Source organism: Vespula pensylvanica, chromosome 3 (genome assembly GCF_014466175.1).
Source record: "Vespula pensylvanica isolate Volc-1 chromosome 3, ASM1446617v1, whole genome shotgun sequence".
NCBI lineage: Eukaryota > Metazoa > Arthropoda > Insecta > Hymenoptera > Vespidae > Vespula > Vespula pensylvanica.
The window spans coordinates 9217679-9239819 of NC_057687.1; the positions used below are offsets into that span (position 1 = coordinate 9217679).

Below are 22141 nucleotides of genomic sequence, written 5' to 3' on the forward strand. Positions count from 1 at the left end.
CGTTATTATACAAAAGCATATGCTATTGAGAATTAACCGATGAACGATTTTATCATTTCGAAATAATTTATTTCACGATTATTATTCGCTTTCACATTCTTTTCACTCGATTGATATGTAATTTGAATAAGACATAAAGAAGAAGAAAAAGAAACGATGCGTTCGACCGTAAGAAAATTCTAACGGAGTCTACGCCAATGAATAGTGCGTATCTAGTAACGGTAGTAGGTACTACGTACGAGATTTACGATACTTGTCCGTCTTTCTTTGTTTGTAAGAGTTTTATACCATCGTGTTCTCCTTTTTTCAACAAAGTCGATCAACGAGTCGGTATATATCATCGATAAACTAACACCACCATCGTCACTCTTCGAATCTTCATTTTTTTCTTTCTCCTTTTTTTTTTTCAGATAAGCAAATAGGATTTTAACGACACCCTGCGGCGTTTTTCTCGCTTTCGATCTCGTCGTTTCTCGAAAGGGAACCTTTCTTTGCATGCTCGAGAGGGTTCGAACCTCGTTTCAGGAAGTATGCTCGATTTGGATCGATTCTGAGCAAAAATGCGTGAACAATATTTTTTCTTTTTTTTTTTTTTTCTTTCGTTTTTTCTTCTCTTCCTTTCCGACGAAGAAGCCCTTTTGAATCACGGTGTCGTCGCTACTACAAATACACTACTACAAAATATTAACTCGTACCGATCCAGAATTTTATTCCATTAATTCACTTTTTTTTTTTCCTTCCTCGAACTTTTGCCCTAAACAAATGCACGTACCAAACGTGTAATTTAATATCATCGATAATGGTCAAAGTTAGGTCAAGTATCGATAGGGAATACAATTTTCAAATTGGGTCGAATCTGTTTGCACGGTACTTACTCTATGGTAAAAAATATTGCTTTCAACGTTCGATCGTAATCCCGCGGAAGCGATCCAATTATTGGACCATAGGTTTAATTAACGCGATATAGGGACTCCTCCTGGTCGTTTAATTATACGATATTATTGGTGTGTGTGCGCATGTGCGTGTGTATGGTGTGGATGCGTGTATGTGTACGTCGACATTGATTTTAAAAATATTCTATAACGACTGGACTATTATCTTAAAACAAACGATTCGTTTTTCTCGACGTTATCCGGTAGAATAACAAAAGAAAAGAAAATTAGAAGAAGAGAAGGAGAAAAAAAGAAGAAAGAAGAAAAAGAAATAGAATAGAAAAAAGAAAAAGAGAAGATAACGGGAAGAAAACTTGACAAGCGTTTCTCTTGATCGGTCGGTTGAAATTTTTAAATTGCTCGATTTATTTTCAACGATCGTTTAGATTTGCTAATGGCACGATCGTAATTTATTCCTCACGAACGACGCGATAAAATCTCCTTTTGACGTTCTTCTCGTCGAAGTTGTAGTCGTGGTCGTCGTGGTCGTCGTCGTCGTCATAATAATCATTGTAACGAAATATATTGCTCGTTGTTTATTAGATAATTAAGAATGTTAATGTTCGAACCATCGAGAATAAGAGATCGAATTTCTTATTCTCGATGGTGTAATTCTTTATCTATCTTTTTGTTCGTCTCTTCAGTTCTAATAGAGAAGAGAATATAATTAATTAATTCGTCTGTTTTATTCGTTTAAAAAGAAAAGTGTAATATTTAAATTAATAATAAATAAGATCGTAAAGTTCTAATAAACTCGTTTCATGTGCTGTAAAACAAGGAATCAAGTTAAATGTAGGTGTTGGACCGTAGTTGCGTAGTAACGTATATTACTCTCTCTCTCTCTCTCTCCTTCTATTTCCCATTACGACCATAGCCACTAGTAATATACCGGACCTACGCCCAGATCCCAAGCTTGATTCCTTATTAAGTATGCAGCTGCACGTACGCTTTACCACACTCGGCGTTTAAGGTTCGAATATCAAATGATTTTCACTTTCGGTATTGTTCAATAAAGAATCTTTGTCTCTTCTTTCCCGTCATTTCGAAGTTTATAAGAGGAGAGAAATAGAAGGAAAAAAAAAATAGAAATAGATATAGAGAGTGTGTGTGCGAGAGAGAGAGAGAGAAAGAGAGAGACAGGAGGAGGGGGGGGGGGTACGATCGATATCGACTCGTGACATTTAACATGAGCGTGCATATAACGTGTACCCGAAAGTATCGACCAACAAGTAGATAGGTAGTTCTAGCCGACCTAGTTAACGTTAACGTTTCTTTAAATTTACAGTTAAGTTAAGTCAAATGAAGTTAAATCAGATGAAGTTATTTTTGAGAAATTCGCGAGAAAAAATAAAAGGAGACAAGTCTTTTCTTTTCTTTTTTTATTTATTTAATTCATTTATTTACTTATTTGTTGTTTTAATAACGGAACACCCAGTAGATATGCCCTTGTGCTCGTAGAAAGCAGACGGTTAGAGAGGAAGACACCGCGAATCGTCGTCTTGTGCCAGAATTCAGAAGAGATTCGTAGTAGTAGAGTAACTACTTATTTACTAGAGAGGAACGAAAGGGGAGAACGGAGAGACGAGTGAGGGTAATAGTAAGAGACAGAGAGAGAGAGAGAGAGAGAGAGAAGTATACGAGGAAGAGAAAGAAATAGAGGAGGATGGAGGTGAAGAGGTAGGAGGTGAAGAAGGGTCGTGACACAAGCCTTGCAAAGGGAGAAGTTCATCCGTCATTGAGTCACTACTCTCTGCACTTCATCGTTTGCGCGCTGAATGCGCTCGTTGTACTCTCTCTCTTATCCACTACAGTCCTCTTCACAATCGATTGACGCTCGCCAGAACGAGCTTCTTCTATCTTCCAGAAAGAGAGACAGAGAGATAGAAAAAGAGTGTGTGTGTGTGTGTGTGTGTGTGTGAGAGAGAGAGAGAGAGAGAAATGGGTAAAGGAGAAAAAAAAGAGAGAGAGGATCGCGGCAAACGGCCAAGCGTATTTGCATTTATTTCGTTGAAAGCTTCAGGATTTCGACGATTTTCTATCCTCCGCACCGATTGACCCCAACCATCGGCGCGGCGTGCCGTTTAAACGTTGTAATTTATCGAAAGAGATCTTTTTCTATCTTTCTTTCTTTCTTTCTCTCTCTTCCGTCCTTTCCCTCATCCCTATCCCATCCTCACCCATTCTCGTCCATTATGATCTCTTTGAATCCTCGTCGTACCATTTGGTTTTTCCTCCTTTTTTCCTGTTTTCTTTTTCCTTCTTTCTTCCCTTCTTTTATTTCTTTTCTTTTCCTTTTTTTTTTCTTCTTTTTTTTTATCGACATCACTATTTGAAAGTAACGAGCGAATTACATGGGATTTATTAAAGAGTTGAACGTTCATGGGACGATATTACTGGTCGTATTTTATGTAACGAGCTGTTATTATACATATATATATATATATATATATATATCTCCTTCTCTTTCTCTCTTTCACTCACTTATACAGAGACTTTAGCTATGCTATTCGAAAGTCATAGTTGCGAGTCAGCTGCGGGAGTCAAGAAGGAAAGAAAGAAAGAAAAAAAAAAACGAAAAAAGGACGAAAAAAAGGAACGAAAAAAAAGAAAAAGAAAAAGAAAGAAAAACAGAAAAAAGTAAAAGAAAAGAAAGCTTAACTCGCTATCCCGAACGCGAATATATTTCGTTTAACCCATAACCGTACGATGTACCATCATAACGTAACCTGAGTTAGTGGTGTTCTCGTGTGTTTCTCTCTCTCTCTCTCTCTCTCTCTCTCTCTCTCTCTCTCTCTGTGTGTATTTGTCTGTATGTGTGCACGCTCGCGCGCTCCACGGGCCGATAAACCGAGGAGATTAAGTACTAGGAAACGAACGAGAGCCGACACACAACCAAGCGTATATAGCATCTTCTCTTCCTCCCACGACGAGCTATACGGTCCCTGCCGGTCATTTCAAAGTGTTATGCCATTGAATTTACGCTCGGATCTCGTCGTTTTAACATGGGTGCTTTCGTTAAATGCATTAAACGGTTATATCGTTCTACGTCCTCACGCGTTAAATCTTCGTCGATAAGTAACGTAACGGTTGGAATAGTTACATAGTATGCGTATGTCTACACGTATATACATATAGATATTAAGCGTGTATATATATTTTTATATATGTATGCACGTATTGTATATATATATATACATATATATCTTATCTGGCATCTTGCGTAATAAAATGGATTTTATCAATTACGTGATTTTATCGACGTATCGTCAATTATGTAGATCCGATTTAAACATATTATGCCGGTACATTGTAATATCGTTGATCGTCCGAAGATTATTATTTTCTTCCGTTTATTTTGTTCAATTCAAAAGTTTTTCGTCTGCTACTCTTTTTTTCGTTATCGTCGACAGATTATTTTTCTTTTCTTCTTTTTCGACAAGAGATTCGTTCCTCGTCCAGATTTCTTTTTCTTCCTTTTTTTTTTTTTTTTTTTTTTTTTATATATCAACCACGAATCCGATGAAACTATTTAACATGGAATTAATTAGTTACGTATGGGTATATATATATATATATAAAAGATTCGTAGATCATTATTCTAACGGATTGTTTCTAACAAAAACATGCTTCGTACTCGCATAGATATTTTTCATTGTAAAAATTTTTCCATGCTACCGCATGTTAGACTAACGGACAGACAGACAGACAGACAGAGAAGGAGAGAGAGAGAGAGAGAGAGAGAGAGAGAGAGAGAGAGAGAGAGAGAGAGAGAAGTTACACGCGAACGAGCATACGTCTCATAGTTTATGGTTCGTAATTCGTGCACGAGTACCGGCATCAAGCTTCTCGCCTACCGGTGGGCGTTTACAAAAGCATATTTCGTACGCACGTGGCGAAGAATTTCACGGGTGAGACGAGTTTCATTTGAATGTATGTGTGCATGCGCGGGCACACGTGTATCATCGAACGTATATCGTCGTTTAAAACGGAAAGAAATTACCAGACTCGAGTTTGCTCGAAGTTAGCGAACAATCGTCGTTTAAATCCTTCGATAAATCGTTCATTTTTTGTTCTATTTCATTTAAAAAGAAACAGAAAATAGAAAGAGAGAAAAAAGAGTAGTCCTTAATCCTAATTTACTAATTTCTAATAACTTCACCGTATGATCTTTTTCTTTCTTTTCTTTTGTCTTTTTCCATTTGATTTTCTCACTCGAAATATTCTTCGAGTTAAAAGTCCCTTAGAGATTTTCGTTACGGTTCTTTTTATTTTCCTTCTTTTTCTGTTTTCTTTTTTCTCATTCATTTATTTATTTTGTTTTTTCCATTTTTCACTTAAACGAAGGGCGAAACACCGTCATCCCCGTTGAGGTCGTCGTTAGAAAAGAAAAATTCAGAAGTAGTCAAATGATAACGTTAGATTTACGAGGAAAAAAAGAGGAACCCTGCAGGGACAGCGAAGAGGAGGGTGTGAGGGATAGATATAGGAGGAGAGAGACAGAGACAGAGACAGAGACAGAGAGAGAGAGAGAGAGAGAGAGACGAACGTAACGAAGCTGAACTTTTAATTACGAGCGCAAATATCATAACCGTCGCTTCTCGAACGAGCGTTGGATTTCTGCAAACGGTGAACTTCGTAAAAACATACCCGCATACACACAGACACAGAGACACACACACAAACACATAAATACATATATAGTTGTTTTTCCAGCATAACTCAAATTCACATTGGAAACTATAATTGTAAGTTTCTTTATTATCGTTATCATTGTAAAATAACTCACGGACTATATCCGTAGACGTTTCGAATGTTATCGTTCGAGTTAGTGCGAATTTTTTCTGTTTTTTTTTTTTTTTTTCCTTTTCTCTTTTCATCGTTCGTTTTGAAAATTCGGGAATATCGAATTAGACGTGTTAGTTAACTCGTATAGTACGAAACGTAAAGCGAAACAGACGAGTTACCGGAGGGGGGTTCGTCGGAATAAACTACAATTACGAGCCTGTATTGTGAGCTTGTATTGTGAGGATCGTGAGCAAATAATCGTATCATCCCTGTCATTACGTCACGATCTGTTACGCTCCGCTATCAAATTGTCGCTTTATAGGACGATCTAGCTAGCTCTTCTATTTATCAAGATCATCAGTTATAGCATATGAATACGTGTATCTACACGTATGCGTATAAACATACACGTGTACGAACGAATACGCATAGAGACAGATAGAAAAAGAAAAAGAGAGAGAGAGAGAGAGAGAGAGAGAGAGAGAAAGAGGATCGAAAGAGAGCATAGAATAAGACGGGAAATCAGCTTATTACCTGACTGATTAATTCACCACTCGAAAGGTCAATTTGTGTCTGTTGTATGAAGATGTAGAAACGTCATATTATATCGTTGTCGTCGTCGTTGTAGTAATAGTAGTAGTAGTAGTAGTAGTAGTAGTAGTAGTAGTAGTAGTAGTTGTTGTTGTTGTTATTGTTATTGTTGTTGTATCGTATTGACATCAAAATACACGAGTGCGTACGACGACGAGGATAATGATGGTAGTGGTAATAGTAGAATAGTGGTGGTGATGGCGACAGTGGCAAAGGTGATGGTGGTGGTAACTTCAACGAGAAGCAGACGTCGCGTTTATCGCACGCACGTGGTTAACCGCCCACGCACCAATACACATACGTATATACATAGACAGAAGGAATAAAGCATACAGAGACAACAGAGCTACGTGTTTTGCTGAACGTATTCGTCTGTCTCTCGACGATGGTCGACGAGAAGCGTGATGGTGGTATTAGAGAGGGAGAAGGATGAAGAAAGACGGAGAGATACCGGTCGATCTGGATCCCGCTTGAAACGAGTGAGAAAGAGAAAGAAAGAGAGAGATAGAGAAAGAGAGAAAGAGAGAGCATGAGTCGAGTTAGCCGCAGAGAGCAGCGTGGAAATAAAGCGCGCGTCGCCTACGTCTAAATATAAAGTGTGAAGTCTGAGCGTGCTCGTGGTGACCGATGATGAAGAACGTCAAGATGACGAGAGAAAGAGAGAGAGAGAGAGAGAGAGAGAGAAAGAAAGATATAGTATAGTACGATGACACTGTGTCGTTGACTGTTCTCCTTCATTTTTTTCCATTTGTTTTTCTGTTATATTTAAAAGTTCTTTGGGAAATTTGGTGAAAAGTAGAGGGCAGAAGTAAAAAGTTTTTTGCGCGAGAAGTAAAAAATACTTGGAGAGGTGGAGGAGAAAGAGGAGGAAGAGGAGAAAGAAGAGGAGGAAACTCGAAGAGAGAAGGATCGCAAAGACACACGAAAGACGAAGAGGAGGAACGGTCCTCTTGGCTGATGCTGCTACTCCAGTTGCAGTACTCTCGCAGTTACGCGTCGTGGTAGGCGTTTACTTCTCTGCTCCGTCGTCGTCGTCGTCGTCGTCGTCGTCGTCGTCGTCGTTGTTGTTGTTGTTGTCGTAGTTTTCGTTGTCGTTGTCGTTGTCGTTGTCATTGTCGTCGTCGTCGTCGTCGTCGTTGCTCGATTGTTCCGCTACGTTTTTCGTGAAACGTTTGTTGCGAGAAAAGAAAGAAAGAAAGAAAAAGAACGAAGAGGAGATGAGAGTAAAAATAAAGAGAAACGTTGCCATTGGTGGTGCAGTCAAAGTGCCAAGGCAAAGAACAGATCGAGCTTATTAACTCGCCAATTATCGTTCGTTCTCGATAATTAGCGAGGAAGATAACAAAAGTGATGAGACCATGCGGAACGATGAAAACAGACGCGCGGAATTCGATACGGTTTCTACTATGTAAATTATCGTCGTGCGAGCTTTTCTATTATTCGTGAAAATAGAGAAAAAGAGAGAGAGAGAGAGAGAGAGAGAGAGAGAGAGAGAGAAATAATAATAATGATAATAACGATAATAAAAAAAAATTTAAGAAAATCTAGAGAGAAGCAATAAAAAATAAAAAATAAAAAAAAACGAAAAGGAGAAGTAAAAACGTAAAAACGTCGCTTTATACGTAATTTTATACGTAGGCAGAATGGGATAGATACTTATTTAAGTACGAGTAACATCGGCCCGCGTCCTCATCCTTGCGATCACGGTGTAATTAATTATTCCCGGCGAGTTCCAGCGACATTTGAATTAACGATACCACCATTGCCATGGACCGTGAGAGGGAACCTTAATAGCCTTAAAATTGGACCGAGCGTGTAAGTTCGGAACGACGCTTGTGCACGTGTACCGAGAGATAAATTAATAAAGAAGTAAAGACGCGTGATTAGGTCTAATCGATCGTTTTTTTTATTATATCGATTGAATTATTTTTAATTAACGTAAATATTGCTATCGATCGAGAATAGGAATAAAGATAACGAATGAATGATTCCAAGCAATTACGAGAGAAAATAAAATTCGTTGACGGAGTCGTTCGACTGTAATCGAAAAGATCGAGGGAGCGATCGATCGATCGATAGATCGGTAGATAGATAGATGGATAGATAGATAGATCGATCGATCGGTCGATCGATCGATCGAGGAATACGACGATACACATAGGAGAGGCCTAAGTGCAAACGCGTGTATCCAGGAGCGGCTTGATGTCCTTTCCGCAGATAATCCTGCTAGACCGTTTTCCACGTTGTGGTCCGACCGAAAGGCTCGGTCGGTAAATCAGTCGTTCTCCTCTTCCAACCTTTCTCCGTAACCTTCTACTCGGAACCATACTACAGTTACACCGTTGCCCACGGTTACGAGATTAAGCTAACGCATGCAATTACAGGATTAAATCCTTGGATGTACCTCGAGTAGATTTAAAAGCTCTTCTCTCTCTATCTCTTTCTTGCTTTCTCTCTTCCTCTCTCTCTCTCTCTCTCTCTCTCTCTCTCTCTCTCTCTCTCTCTCTCTCTCTGTGTGTATATATATATATATATACATATATATATACACACACACACACACATATATCTTCCTCGCTGAAATTCTCGTGCGCCGCGAACCTAATCTCGTTCTCGTTCTCGTGCTCGCGAGAAGAACAAAGTGCGATCAAAGAGAATATTAGAGAAATAGCGTTTGGCTCGTGTCTCCTGAATTCAAAGTGCCTCGAGATGGAGCAATTTCCGGCAGACGGATCCGAGGATCGCAGGAAGAGGCTATCGACGATCACGGAGTATTCCGAATCTGCGTTCGACAGCGACAATGACGTTTCGTCGTCGATGGCCGACGACAACCTGCCGATTCCTCGGATGAAAATGGAAACCGAATTGGAGAACGAACACTTTCTTATGGACGATTCCAAGTGCGGTGCCATACGTTGCGTCAAATGGGCTGCCAGGAAAGTGAGTATTTATTTTTGTTTTGGAGGACGCCGAATTAGAAATAGAGCGAAAACGAGAAGGAAGGGGCGCCCACTTCTGCTGCCCCCTTCTTCCTCCACCCCCTTCCCTCACCTCTTAGAATAGTAGAAAAAAAGCAAGAAAAGTAAAAACAAAAAATCGGAAAATTTTTTTTTTTCTTTTATTCCCATTTTTTTTTCCTCTTTTGTTTTTAAATTCGTTCGATCTTTTTGAGACGTTCTACGTCTACTTCCGATCGATTTCTAAAAAGAATTCAAAGAACGTTCGTCTATACGAGGAGGTCATTCGATTCTCCTTTTAACCTCTTTTACTTTAAGGCGTCTTCTTCTTCGTCTTCTTCATCTTCTTCCTCTTTCTCGGAGATGGAGAGGTATTGGATTTCTAGGAGACTGCCTTTGCTTCTCCCATATCGTATTGACATTGCAGCTGCGACTCTCTCTTTCTTTCTTTCTTTCTCTCTCTCTCGATACGAAACAGCCGAAAGGAATAAATATAGTCTGGAGTAGTTCTCCTTTGGGTTTGCCATTAAAAGAGACGGATACGCGAGGAGACATACGATATAGGTAGATAAGGAAGTAAGTAACTGTACGTCTTCCTTAGGTACATACGCAAGATTTCGTTTTCGGTTGGAAAAATCCAATTGTTTTTTTTTTCTTTTTCATTTTCTCCTTCTTTTTTTTTATTCCTCCTATTTTGTTTCCCATCTTCTTTCTTCTCTTACGACGATATCTTTCATCGCTGTACCAATGTTTACACGCGGTATCTTTTCAAACAAACGTGCATATATATATATAATAAATTTTTGTCTTCCTCCTTTTTTTTTGATCTTACATCTTCCCCATTGTATCTTAAACGTTTATATTTAGAATGACCTTAACAAGAATAGATAGAGTCGTAGTTCTCGATCGATTCCAATGGCTGTGGCACTCTTATGCAAATGGACAGCTAGGTAGAAGATAGATAGGTAGACAGATAGGTAGGTAGGTAGGTAGGTAGGTAGGTAGGTAGGTAGGTAGGTAGGTAGGTAGGTAGGTAGAAGAACTCGCGCAGGCTGGATCTCGAGGCGAGAGAATTTAGCGAGCGACGCGTTAATGAACTCGCTGACAACGTTCTCATTGCCGGTCTGCCCGCGGCCATATATCTCTGGCGGGCGGTATGGCTGAAACCATCCTCCAAGTTGACGCCGTGACGCTCGTGGAACGCGGACTCGTGATAGGCAAAAATTAGAGTCCGCATGCGCGCATACACACGCATGAACGGAGACACGCAGACGTAGGTTAGATACCATGTAGTTACGTTGAAAGAGCACTATCCATTTCTCTTCTGGTCCTCTTTCACCCTCCCAGTTTGTGTTCCTCCCTCCCATTCTCCCTTTGCCCTTTCTGCACCTTCAACGTGACAGCGGCAGTGCTCTTCCTGTCTTCTTGAACCTTCTCATCCTATACTCGTCGGAGAATGTAAAGATCGCCCGTTCTTGAGTCTACGTACCTGTCATCTTCTTTCTCTCTTTTTCTCACTCTCTCTATCTATCTATCTATCTTTCTTATTCGGTCGAAAAGGGAGATGCACGGGAGAGCTTTGAGCGAGAGAAAGAGAGAAGATAGGTGTAGTAAGAAGAGAAAGAGATAGAAAAGTGGGGATAAGAGAAAGAGGAAGAAAGAACGACGAGGGTTGGGGGTGGTGTCAGAAGGGGTAGAGAGGGAAGATTGTTCTGGAAGAAGCTCAAGAAAAAGAAGAAGAAGAAGCTGCCACCTCTTGCTTGATACTACAAAAATTCTCTTAGCCTTTCTGGAGTACTTTTGAGAAACAGAGAGAGAGAGGGATAGAGAGAGAGAGAGAGAGAGAGAGAGAGAGAGAGAGAGAGAGAGAGAGAGAGATGTCGGAGATCGTAGTTCTTTAAGAGTGAAATGACCCATTTCGTGGAACTGACCTATGTACGGTCCTGGGATCGTTTTACATTGGTTTTCCGGAAAGCCCTTTTGTGATATCCCATACGAATGGGATATTTATGGAAGTTCCATAGAATCCATTCCGTTGTTCGTAGAATTAACGATGTTTATTGATGTGTTCTAGGAAACAATTATAGCTTTTGAAACGCGTTCGTCGTTTGAAAACAGGTACGAATGAAGTTGGAAGCGTGGTGTGAATTTAAAGAGGGAGAGAGGAGGAGGTGGGGAAATTAAAGAGAGTGAGATGAGGCGAGGCCAAGTAAGTTTCTGTTAAACTTTTCTAATCTCTTTTTCTCTTTCCTTCTCTCTCTCTCTCTCTCTCTCTCTCTCTCTCTCTCTCTCTCTCTCTTTTTCGGTCTCGATCTCGGTCTCTCGGTCTCGTCAGATAATGAGATCTTTCGTTGTCACGCTCAAACGCACAAACACACACACGCACATACACGAACGTTTTCGTTATACTTTGTCGCACGACTTATATACATTAGCAGTTGGGAGAGAGACGATTGAACACGGAGAACGTAATTAAGTATGTACCTATCTACCTACCCTACATGGAGAGATAGAGAGAGATAGAGCGAGAGAGAGAAAGAGAGGAGACTACTCCCCTCTATAAGATGTTCATTAGCAAGAGAAATTAGTTACTGTCTCGCGAATACGGTAGCAGAAGACTCCGACGTTCTTGCTATAAGGAGTAAGGAAGATCGAACGAAAGAGAGGGACCAAGAAAGAGAAAGAGAGCGAGAGAGAAAGAGAGAGAGAGAGAGAGAGTAATGGGGGAGGTGGAGTTGTAGAGGATTCGCGTAGAAGCTGAGAACAGATTAGATGTAACCGAACGTGCGAAGACACGCTCGTTTCCACACGGCTTGTGCAGTATGTATCGTCTCTTGACAATACCTTAAGGATATAGCTAGGCGAAATGGCACTATCGTGTTAAGCAAATGTTACCGTCCTATCGGCTAATGGCACGTGACCTCCGTGTAGTTCTCCTTCGCTTCCGCGTAAAAGGGAGGAAGAAGAAGAAAAAGAAGAGTGAGAGAGAGAGAGAGAGAGAGAGAAAGAGAGTGGTTAGCTGCGGTTGTTTATCGAGAATTAAATATTCGCTTTACGATTATTCCCCGTGCACTTTATCGAAAACATTCTGGAATATGTTAGGGCTCGAGGCTATACGGAAGGAAATAACGTTGCTCGTATTTTAAAATTATATACGGATTTTAGTCATTCCAGCAGATAGTAACTACATATATATATATATATATATATATATATATATGTATGTATGTATAGGAGAAAATAAATGTTTTTATACGGGATAAAAAAGCATATACATACGTATATAAGTGTACGTACATATGTACGTAGACGTATGTAATAATTGAATTTGAAAGTCGAATTTGGTGTTTTTCCAACTGCAGAAACACGTGTATTACATATGTAGAAATGGAAAGAGGTTTTGATTTTTCGTATGATTTCGGTCTACTCCATGAAACTTCTGTGGCACAACAGACAAAGTGTCGTTTCGCGCGGCCGTCCAACCTTGCGCCAGATGGCCGAAAATAGTATCGCGCGAGGCACTCCGCGGGTTCTTATACTAGGGTTGCGCCCGACTGAAAATTCTTTCCGGCTGCGCCTCTGAGCTCGAAGGACGCTCATAAATATCCTGACCTTTTCTCTTTCCCTCTCTTTTCTCTACCTCTCTTTCTCTCTCTTTCCCTCTATTTCTCTGTCTTTCTCTATCTTTCTCTCTTTTTCCTCCTTTTTATCGAGATGATGGTATTCGAAATAAAATAATAAAAGAGAAAGAGAGAGAGAGAAGGATGATATCGACAGTCACGCGAGATGTCGATTCTTCTCGCCTCTTTTCATTCAAAGACGTATATTGGTATCTCGAAAAATCGATCCGGACCAATTTCCTTCGATGATTCTTTCTTTTCTCTCTCTCTTTCGTTCTCTCTTCTTCTCTCTCCTTATCCTATTTTATTTGCTCTAAAATAAGAAAAAAGAAGTGGTCTGTGTATGTTTGTGAGTGAACTGATCGTAAATATTTGCATAATCGCAGAAGAATTTTATCGCGATCGGGAAGCGTTTTATCGTAATCGAGAGTCATAAATATCGGATCGGACCATCGGGAGAACAATATGTCGTTACGTCAGTCAACTGATAGATAGATAGATAGATAGATAGATAGATAGATAGATAGATAGATAGATAAAAACAGATAAATAAAGAGACAAAGGAAAAAAGAGAGTACACACCTTGGTCAAAAACCGTACTTGCAATTAGATAAGTAAATAAGTAAGTAACTCACTTATTCACATAGAGTTCACGTTGGTAGAAAACAGAGTCCACGAGGAGATCTCCGTCGATCCTTTCGATCCATTCTCTTTCAACTCGACGATGAAAGAGAGAAAGAAAGGTATTGAAAGAGAACGACACACACACACACACAGAGAGAGAGAGAGAGAGAGAGAGAGAGAGAGAGACAGAGACAGAGAAAGAGATCGTGTCGTTGAACTCGACCGCGACCCCTCGCAATGATTTTATTCTCCCTGGCACGCTGTCCGGTACATTCCTTTCCCGGTAAAAGTCATTCCGTGAGAAAAGAGCGGACGCGTGGAACCGCGAAGCCACCTCTTCCTCGCCACCACCATCACCACCAGTACCTCCCCCCCTTTCACCCGTCCACCCGCCCATCGAATCAACCAACCCCACGTCCCTCGCCCTTCTCTCCAATCCTTCCTTCAACAACCTTTTAATCGAATCTCGTTCATCGTAATTACTTACGTACCGTTAAGTGGAACGACGAATAGACCCAAAGAATCCCTTTCTTTTCATTTTCTTTTACTTTTTCCTTGTTTCTTTTTTTTTTTCCTCTTCGAATTTCGACGTTTCGCTCTAATCTCTTAATCTTCTCTTTCTCTTTCTCTTTTTTTTTCCTTTTCTTTATTTATTTTTTTTTTTTTTTATTCTTGTCCACACACTAAGCACTTCTCTTCGATACGTTCATCGCGAGAGAACATGGTTTACTCTTCGCTCTTCCTCTAACACGAGCTTTAGCTTTCTATTTCTTTTTTCTTCTCCCCTTTTTCTTTTTCTTTCTTTTTCTTTTATTTCATTCCTTTTTTCGATCGACACACTCTCTCCTTTACTCTATCCGTCTGTTATCCGTCTCCGTCTATGTCGAAAATCTAACGAACTGATCCATCGATCGATCGATCGATCGAACGAACGATTCGAGGACTATGTTAAAACCTTCGGCGGAGATTTTGATGCGAAACAATCGTCGTATACGAGTCTAGATAGCGCATTGGGCAGCTGTTACTAGGAGCTTAAGTTGGGAATATTGGTGTTGAAGAAGACGGCGACGAGAGATTTTATCGAGGCTTGTCATCGTCGTTTCTATGATGATTAATCGTCATCGACGAGTAACATATCTATGTATGCACGAACATACGATTAACTCTGTCTCTCTTTCTCTCTCTCTTTCTCTGTCCATCTATCTATCTATCTATCTATCTATCTATCTATCTATCTATCTATCTATCTCTCTCTTGCTCTCTGTCGATTTATCACGTTCGCAAAGTTACGTCGAGATCATCGAGCGACTCATTCGTCCATTGTGAAACTAGTCGATTCAAACGAGTCGTATAATCTGACGAAATACCCTGAACCGTTAACTTGAAATTCTTTGGGATAATTCGTTGATCGCATCGGTCGAACGCGTTAAACTTAAAATTAGAACATTTAACAGGCACGCTAAGAGCTGAAAGAACGCAAAAAGCTTCTTGTCTCGAACGAACGAACGAACGTCAACTTTATGGCTTAACTTGAAACTTTCTTGATTAAGCAACCGATCGAAGCGACCGCAGGAGAAAAGCTCGATACACTATCCTGTAACTATTTAAAACTATTACTTTCTTAATTCTCTTTTTTGAAAATTTACTAAATATATATATATATATAATTATATTTTTATTTTATCAATATTATATAATTATATATCTATATAAAGGACAGTATAATATTTTGTTATGTTGTGTAATATTTATTAATGCAATAGATTGTACTATACTATATCGAATATATTTATTTATAATTATTATATATACTTGATATTACTTACTGTTAGTATATAAATATATTTGCTTAGATATATTATATATTGTACATATATATAATATAGTATACCTACTATTTATATTGTAATAATAATTATACAACCTATACTGTAATATAATGAAATATAGTACGGCGTATCCTTCTCATATCAATTTTTAAGGACGAAAGAAAATAATTTTTCAATTTTATTTCTATCTTTTTCCTTTTATATTTTTTTCTCTATTATTTTATGTCTCCCATCAAGCTTTTTTTCACGTTATCAATAACACGAGAGACGAAGTTCACATTTCATCCTATATATATATATATATATATATATATATATATATATATACGATAATAAAAAATAAATTTGAGGTAATAATTGAATAAAATCAGCGATAGATACTCGGCGACATAAAATATAAATGAAAAATGATGTAAATCATTTCGATTTGTGCGGCTGCTTCAACAATTTCGAAAGGCTCGTGAATCACGCAGTTAAATGGGACTTTTGTTTTCCCATGACAAGTGTCAGTGACGGCCGGTTTCACGCGAATGCTCGAGAGGGATGAACGCGCATCACGATCGTCGGATGACAAAGGGATTATTCTGTTTACGTTAACGCGACAACACTTCCCTCGGGAGCGGTCCAGCTGGCGTGCGATACTGAACCCCTGGATAACGATAATGAAGGTGATGCTTGTTGGTGGATCGTTTCGAAAGCTCGCTCGAGCGTCAATTTTGCGGTTTAGTTTTCGAATAGTCCTATCTCTCTCTCTCTCTCTCTCTCTCTCTCTCTCTCTCTCTCTCTCTCTCATTCTCTCTCTCTCTCTCTCTTTGTCGAGTGTCAAGTGTCACCGACAACCCTACCAAGACGACGAAATATCATTATCGAAAGAACAGAGATATCGGATTGCTAACCCCGTTAAGTTATATCGAATTTATCAGTTGAAAATTAATTTCGATACTACGCTTACAATTCTAATGAATTATTATATTTTCATACTATATACGACGAAGAATTATTCGGGATAATTGTCGTTTTGTTATTACAAAAGATCATTAATCGAATCGAGCTAGAGTAGATATCCAGTATTGCAAACTCATCCGAGGTATCAAATTTTTCGATCCGCAAATTAATTTCCTACTCGTTCGCAAATTATTAGTAATCTTTTTGTTTCGTTTTTTGTTTTCTGTTTTCTTTTTTTTTTTTTTTTTTTCCATCGAGCTCGTGATTGTTACGAAATATTAAAATCGAAAGAGCAGAGATATCCAATTTGTAAACTCGAATCGAGATATCGAATTTTTTCATTTTCAAATTAATTTCTACTCGATTACGATTATTATTATTATTTTTTTTTTTAATTTATATATATATATATATATTTTTTTTTCCACGTCGACGAGAAGAGGAACCCAAAGCTCAGTTACAAAATATCATCGTCGAAAGAGCACAGAGATCGAATTGCAAATCGGATCGAGATATCGAATTTTACGTTTGCAAATTAATTTCGGCTCGATTACAATTATAACGAATTTTTATATTTTTCTATGTCGACCGGAAGAGGATCGTGGGGTTGGTTGAACCATTACGAAAGATCAGTTTCGAAATAGCTCGGGAGATAAAACTTGTTCCGTGCAAATAAATGATCTGTTATTAATTATTTTATTTATTATTTAATTATATCGAGATATCGCAATGAATTATAATTAATTTGTATATTTTCTCTGTACGTACGACTCGGCGATAAATATAATACAAACCACCGATAGTTTTACCTCTCCGATACTCGTACTCGGAAGAGAAGAAAAGATCGATCGATCGATCGTAATTGCGTGGAGAATTATGCGATCGTTCGTTGCTCCCATCTCCGTTCAAAGAGAGAGAGAGAGAAGAGGGGGGAGAGTGAGGAGAGAGAGAGAGAGAGAGAGAGAGAGAGAGAGAACAAGTCCGCAACGTCAATTTCGCGTTTCAATCGAGAACTACTATATAATCGTTTCATTGGTGCTACCGGTTCAAGAACACAAACGTGCGCACCGTGGTAATTGCAATTGCACTTTCATCGACGTCAACGACATTAATGGCGAACTTTGTAATTGCGATTGGGTTTCTCTCACGTAGAAAATCATTTCGAGCTGTCGATGACGTCAGAATTTATTTATTTGTTTAATTTGTTTCTTTTCCTTTTTCTTTCTATATTCATTTTTCTATTTTGTCAGATATTGTCTTTCTTCGATTTTATTAGAGAAAAAAAAAGAAAAAAAAAAAGAAAGAAATAACAGGACGATTGCATCGTATATTCCCTCGTACGAGTGAAGTCGGTAGAATGAGAAGAAGAAGAATAAGAAGACGAAGACGAAGAAGAAGAAGAATAAAAAGAAGGAAAAAAGGGGTTGGGAGTTGTGAAGGGGGGTTAAGAATAGGGGAAAAACGTATCCGGCTCGGATGTACATATTATGTATCCGAGCTAATCCGAGTTTTAGTGAAATATAATACTTCGTCAAGAACGCGCGAGGATTTTGATGTTAAGCTCCTCGAGGAGGAGATTTGATGTTACTTCAGCTCCCCATTTTTACGTATAAAATTTCTGTTCTTTTCTTCTTGTCGACAAAAAAAAGGTCTCGTCATCTTTTCACGTCAACTAAAGGATAAGAGAAATTTCTCTCTCTCTCTCTCTCTCTCTCTCTCTCTCTCTCTCTCTCTCTCTCTCTCTCTCTCTTCCTCACCCTCATGGATTTTATCATTTATTCTTCTACAGGGTAGACCAAAAGTTTCCCATGTGATTTTTAAAAATTGATTACTTCTCTCGGGACCTTTTTTATAGGCTAATTCCTTTCCTCTTTTTTTCTTTCTCTTTTCTCTTCTTTCTCTCTTTACATCGCGAAATTATGAGCCTAGAAATTTTTTATGATTCGACAAAAAAGAAAAAGTATGAAAAGTCTCGTAAGGGAAGAGCAATCGATGGTCGAAATTACCTGTAAACTTTCGACCGATGCTGTCTTTAAAAAAAAAAAAAAAAAAAAGAAAGAAAAAAAAAGAAAAAGAGAGAGAAAAAAGAAACTACGAAAAATCGAAAAAATGAACGGAAAAATAATGAAACTTCGGTAAAAATTTCTTCTCTTACATCTTACTTTTTATATTTCCAAGTTAGCAGTTTGACGATTTTGATTAATTACGACGGCGTATAAAATCGAACGAGAAAAAAAATGTATACTCGAGGAAATAAGCCAGATGGATTTTCAGGTAATTGAGATCCATCTTACGGGGATAGAAGAAAAAAAAAAAACGAGAGGAACGAGTCGGGGATATATTCGCAACTGGACAATTTTCGAGCGATGTACAGGTAGAAAAACATGAAGAAGATCAAACGTCGATAGGTATAAACGTATAACGTCGTATCATCTAGGTTTTATAGTGGCCAGTAACCAGTACCGTATAGTCGCCGTTAAATCGTATCGATCGGAGCATGTGAAAAAGAGACAGAAAGAGAAATATAGAGTGAGGAAAGAGAAAGAGAGAGAGAGAGAGAGAGAGAGAGAGAGAGAGAGATGAAAGGTTCAGATGTAGATTAAAAAAGGAAGGAAGAATGTTCTCTCTGTTGCCCGTTAAATCGAAACTTTTTCATCGTGAACTCTTGGAGAGGTAAATTTACAAATAAAAAAGAAAAAGAAAAAAAAAAGAGAAAGAAAAAACAGCTAAAAAAAAAAGAAAAGTAAAGAGAAGAAAAGAAAAAAAGAAAAATAGAAAGAGAAGAAAGGAAAAGCAGAGAAAAAGAAAGAAAGGAAATCCGCCCCGAGGGAAAAAGAAGGAGGATGAGGAGGAGAAGGAGGAGAAGGAACGAAAAAAAGGAAGAAGGAAGAGAAAAAAATAAAGAGAGACAGAGAGAGATGATCGAGCTTTTTTTTCTCTTGGACCTCCGCGTGAACACGAACGAACGAACGAACGAACGGAACACGTGTTAAAAATTGCATCCCCGGATAGTACTTGTTAAAGCCCTTGGCGAAAGCTGCGAGAGGATAAATTTGCAAGTTAAATTGCGCTTGGGGCTAGGAAGAACGACGACGACGACGACGACGACGACGACGACGACGACGACGACGACGACGATGGTAGTGGGTGGTAGGTCGAGGAAGAAGGGAGCTAGAACGAGAAGGGTTTAGTAGAGACGAAGAACGTGAACTACGAAAGGGGAGGACGATAAGGGAAACGAAGGGAAAGGGACGTTGTCACCACCCATATCTCTGGACGCAATCCCTCGTACGCTATATGGTTTTTGTCAAACTTATGACCATGGAGATCGATAAATCTTGCGTCGAAACCTTTCGAAGAATTTTTTTCATCTTCTAAATCGACGATATCGCCCTTTTTTTTTCTTTTCTTTCTTCTTTTTCTTTCTTTCTTTCTTTTTTTTTTTTGTTTTAGGCTTTTCTTTCTTGCTTATCTCTAGGTTAACGAGAGTAAGTTTCTTTATAACAAATAATATCGATCGTTAGTATATTAAGAGTTATGGGGTAGGAAAGGGAAAGGGGTTGTAGATGATTGAACATATCACTGTTGTAGGGTGCGATATTTCGTTTTCTTCTTTTCTTTCTTTTTTATTCTCTTTTAGTTTTTTTTTTTTTTTTTTTTTTTTTTTTTTTTAATGGAAATCTTTCGTTCCTTCTTTTTTTAACGTCGAAATCAAACAGACGAATTATCGGGATGAAAAATTTCTTTCCTAAAATTGAAACTCGCGAATCATCATAATCTATCATACTCGAGTCTCTCTGAAAATTATGCTCGTTCATTCTCGTCGTTGCATTATCTACGACGGAAATAGTAGGTATACATACGTGGTATATACTTATACATATTACCTACGTACATACCTATATATTTATGTATATAGAAACGTATTTATACATATATCTACATACGGATGAACGAATTTACGGATTATGTAGTCTTATTATCATTGTACTCCTTCGTTCATTGTCTTCAAACCATTACCCCACCCTTCGTCCCTTTTTCCAAGAAACTTTCTTATCTAATTAACTCGCTTTATCTTTAACATGATTCACGACAAATCGAGTTTACGGATTTTCAATTCAAACGCTTCTCGTATTTCTTATATCTCGTATTTTTTATTATTAAAAATATTTCTTACTTATATCCTGTAAATAATATCCCATTGAATAGAATTTAACAGGATATATTTGTATACGAGAAGAATTGTCACGATTATTTGTCACGATCATAATAATTAATATCCGAATAATAATCATTTCGAATTCGAAGAAATTTTCATGAACCGAGGAAGGATTAAAAGTTTGGAGAATCATCTTGGGATCAGATTTTTAGGAGAAATAAAAGAAATAAAAAAAAAAAATATTGGATAGAATAAGAAAATATTTCATCCACTTTGCAACGATCTTCCGAGCGAACTTGACTGAAAACTTTGGTTCTTCATTTCCTGTTGGACGAATGATACCTACTTACTCTCTCTCTCTCTTACTCTTACTCTTACTCTCTATCTCTCTCAATTTTCCTAAAACTATATTTTGTCTACCGTTGACGGTGCACTCATTTTAATCAAGAGTTGCTTTCCGTTCTCGTTTCGTTTGGATCTTGTGAACGTATCAGAAGGTAGAACTAAATGTGTGTGTGTGTGTATATATATATATGCGTATGTGTTTATGTAGAAGAGAGAGAGAGAGAGAGAGAGAGAGAGAGAGAGAGAGAGAGAGACAGATGTTGATATAGGACAGAAGGAGAAAGAAAAAGGTCGAAGTTGGGCCACGCTTGAATACATATACGGCATGCGAAAAGGGCCACTGTCGGCTTTCCTTTTGAACTTTCAGCAAATATAATATACTCCTTCTTTTGCTCGGAGATGGAGAAGGCAGAATATAAGAGTCAGAGATAGAAAAAGATGGTTAGAAAAGTTTGAAAATAAAAATATTATCTATCAAAGGACACAAAGATTTCAAACACTCTTGTGTCTCACGCAAAGGTCCTCTACTATCTCGCCTCGTAAAGAGGAAATATGTAAAGCGTGGTGACATTAAAAATCAACTACGTTGACTAAATTCTCGCACCGAGAGAGAGAGAGAGAAAGAAAGAGAGAGAGAGAGAGAGATTTTATACGTGTTTAAAAGTGTTTACCCAAATAAACGAAGGATAACGTTGAATAAGTGAACTAAATTGAGGAATTAAACGAAAGGTTAGGCAAAGTCGTCACTGTACTCGTTGAACAATCACCGTTGCTTTTCTACGAATTAGACCAATTATGGAATCAGAATTAATGGGAATAATCAAATAAACGATATTATATTCGGAATTCGAATTGATGAGAGAGAGAGAGAGAGAGAGAGAGAGAGAAGGAGGGAGGGAGAACGAAATGTTAATTGAATTCGTATGATTAGTTTATAAAGAAATGACGGATGAACGTGTGCAATATTTTTATAAACAAAATGAAATTAGAATTAGAGTGCGAGAAAGAGAGAGAACGAAATGTTAATTTGGATTTAATGTGATTGGTTTTGTAAAGAAACGAAACGAAAGGAAGCGAAAAACGAGTTGAATATTTTTATAAGTAAAATCGAACTTAGATTACGTTTATATTGAGAATCACGCGATAGAGCATGCTATAAAAGAGCGTCGATCTGGACGACGATAAAAGCTGAATTTGAGAAGTATTTTTCCTCGCATGTAAATTTCCACTTAACGGTACATTGCAACGGTGGGTGTCGAGGAACGAGGAGGGAGGGGGCGTCGATGATGGTGGTGAGTGTTACGGGTAGAGTTTATATACAGCTAACGATATCACGATATTCGTGGTGGTTTTC

The 22141-nt window shown here is 38.3% G+C and overlaps 1 protein-coding gene across 2 annotated transcripts in view; it reads left to right on the forward strand.

Moving 5' to 3' along the window:
* The window catches only part of LOC122628181 (putative uncharacterized protein DDB_G0271606), a 103888-nt gene that overhangs the window by 14279 nt on the left and 67468 nt on the right, over positions 1–22141 (forward strand). The window contains exons 1-2 of one of the 2 annotated variants that reach the window (XM_043810179.1): positions 7446–7716; positions 8944–9248. The exons of the other annotated variant lie outside the window; for it this stretch is intronic. Of the exons in view, the coding sequence (XP_043666114.1) occupies positions 9018–9248 (231 nt within the window). The 5' untranslated portion in view covers positions 7446–7716; positions 8944–9017. Of the gene's footprint in view, positions 1–7445; positions 7717–8943; positions 9249–22141 lie in introns of those variants that run through there. 2 annotated transcript variants of the gene reach the window in all.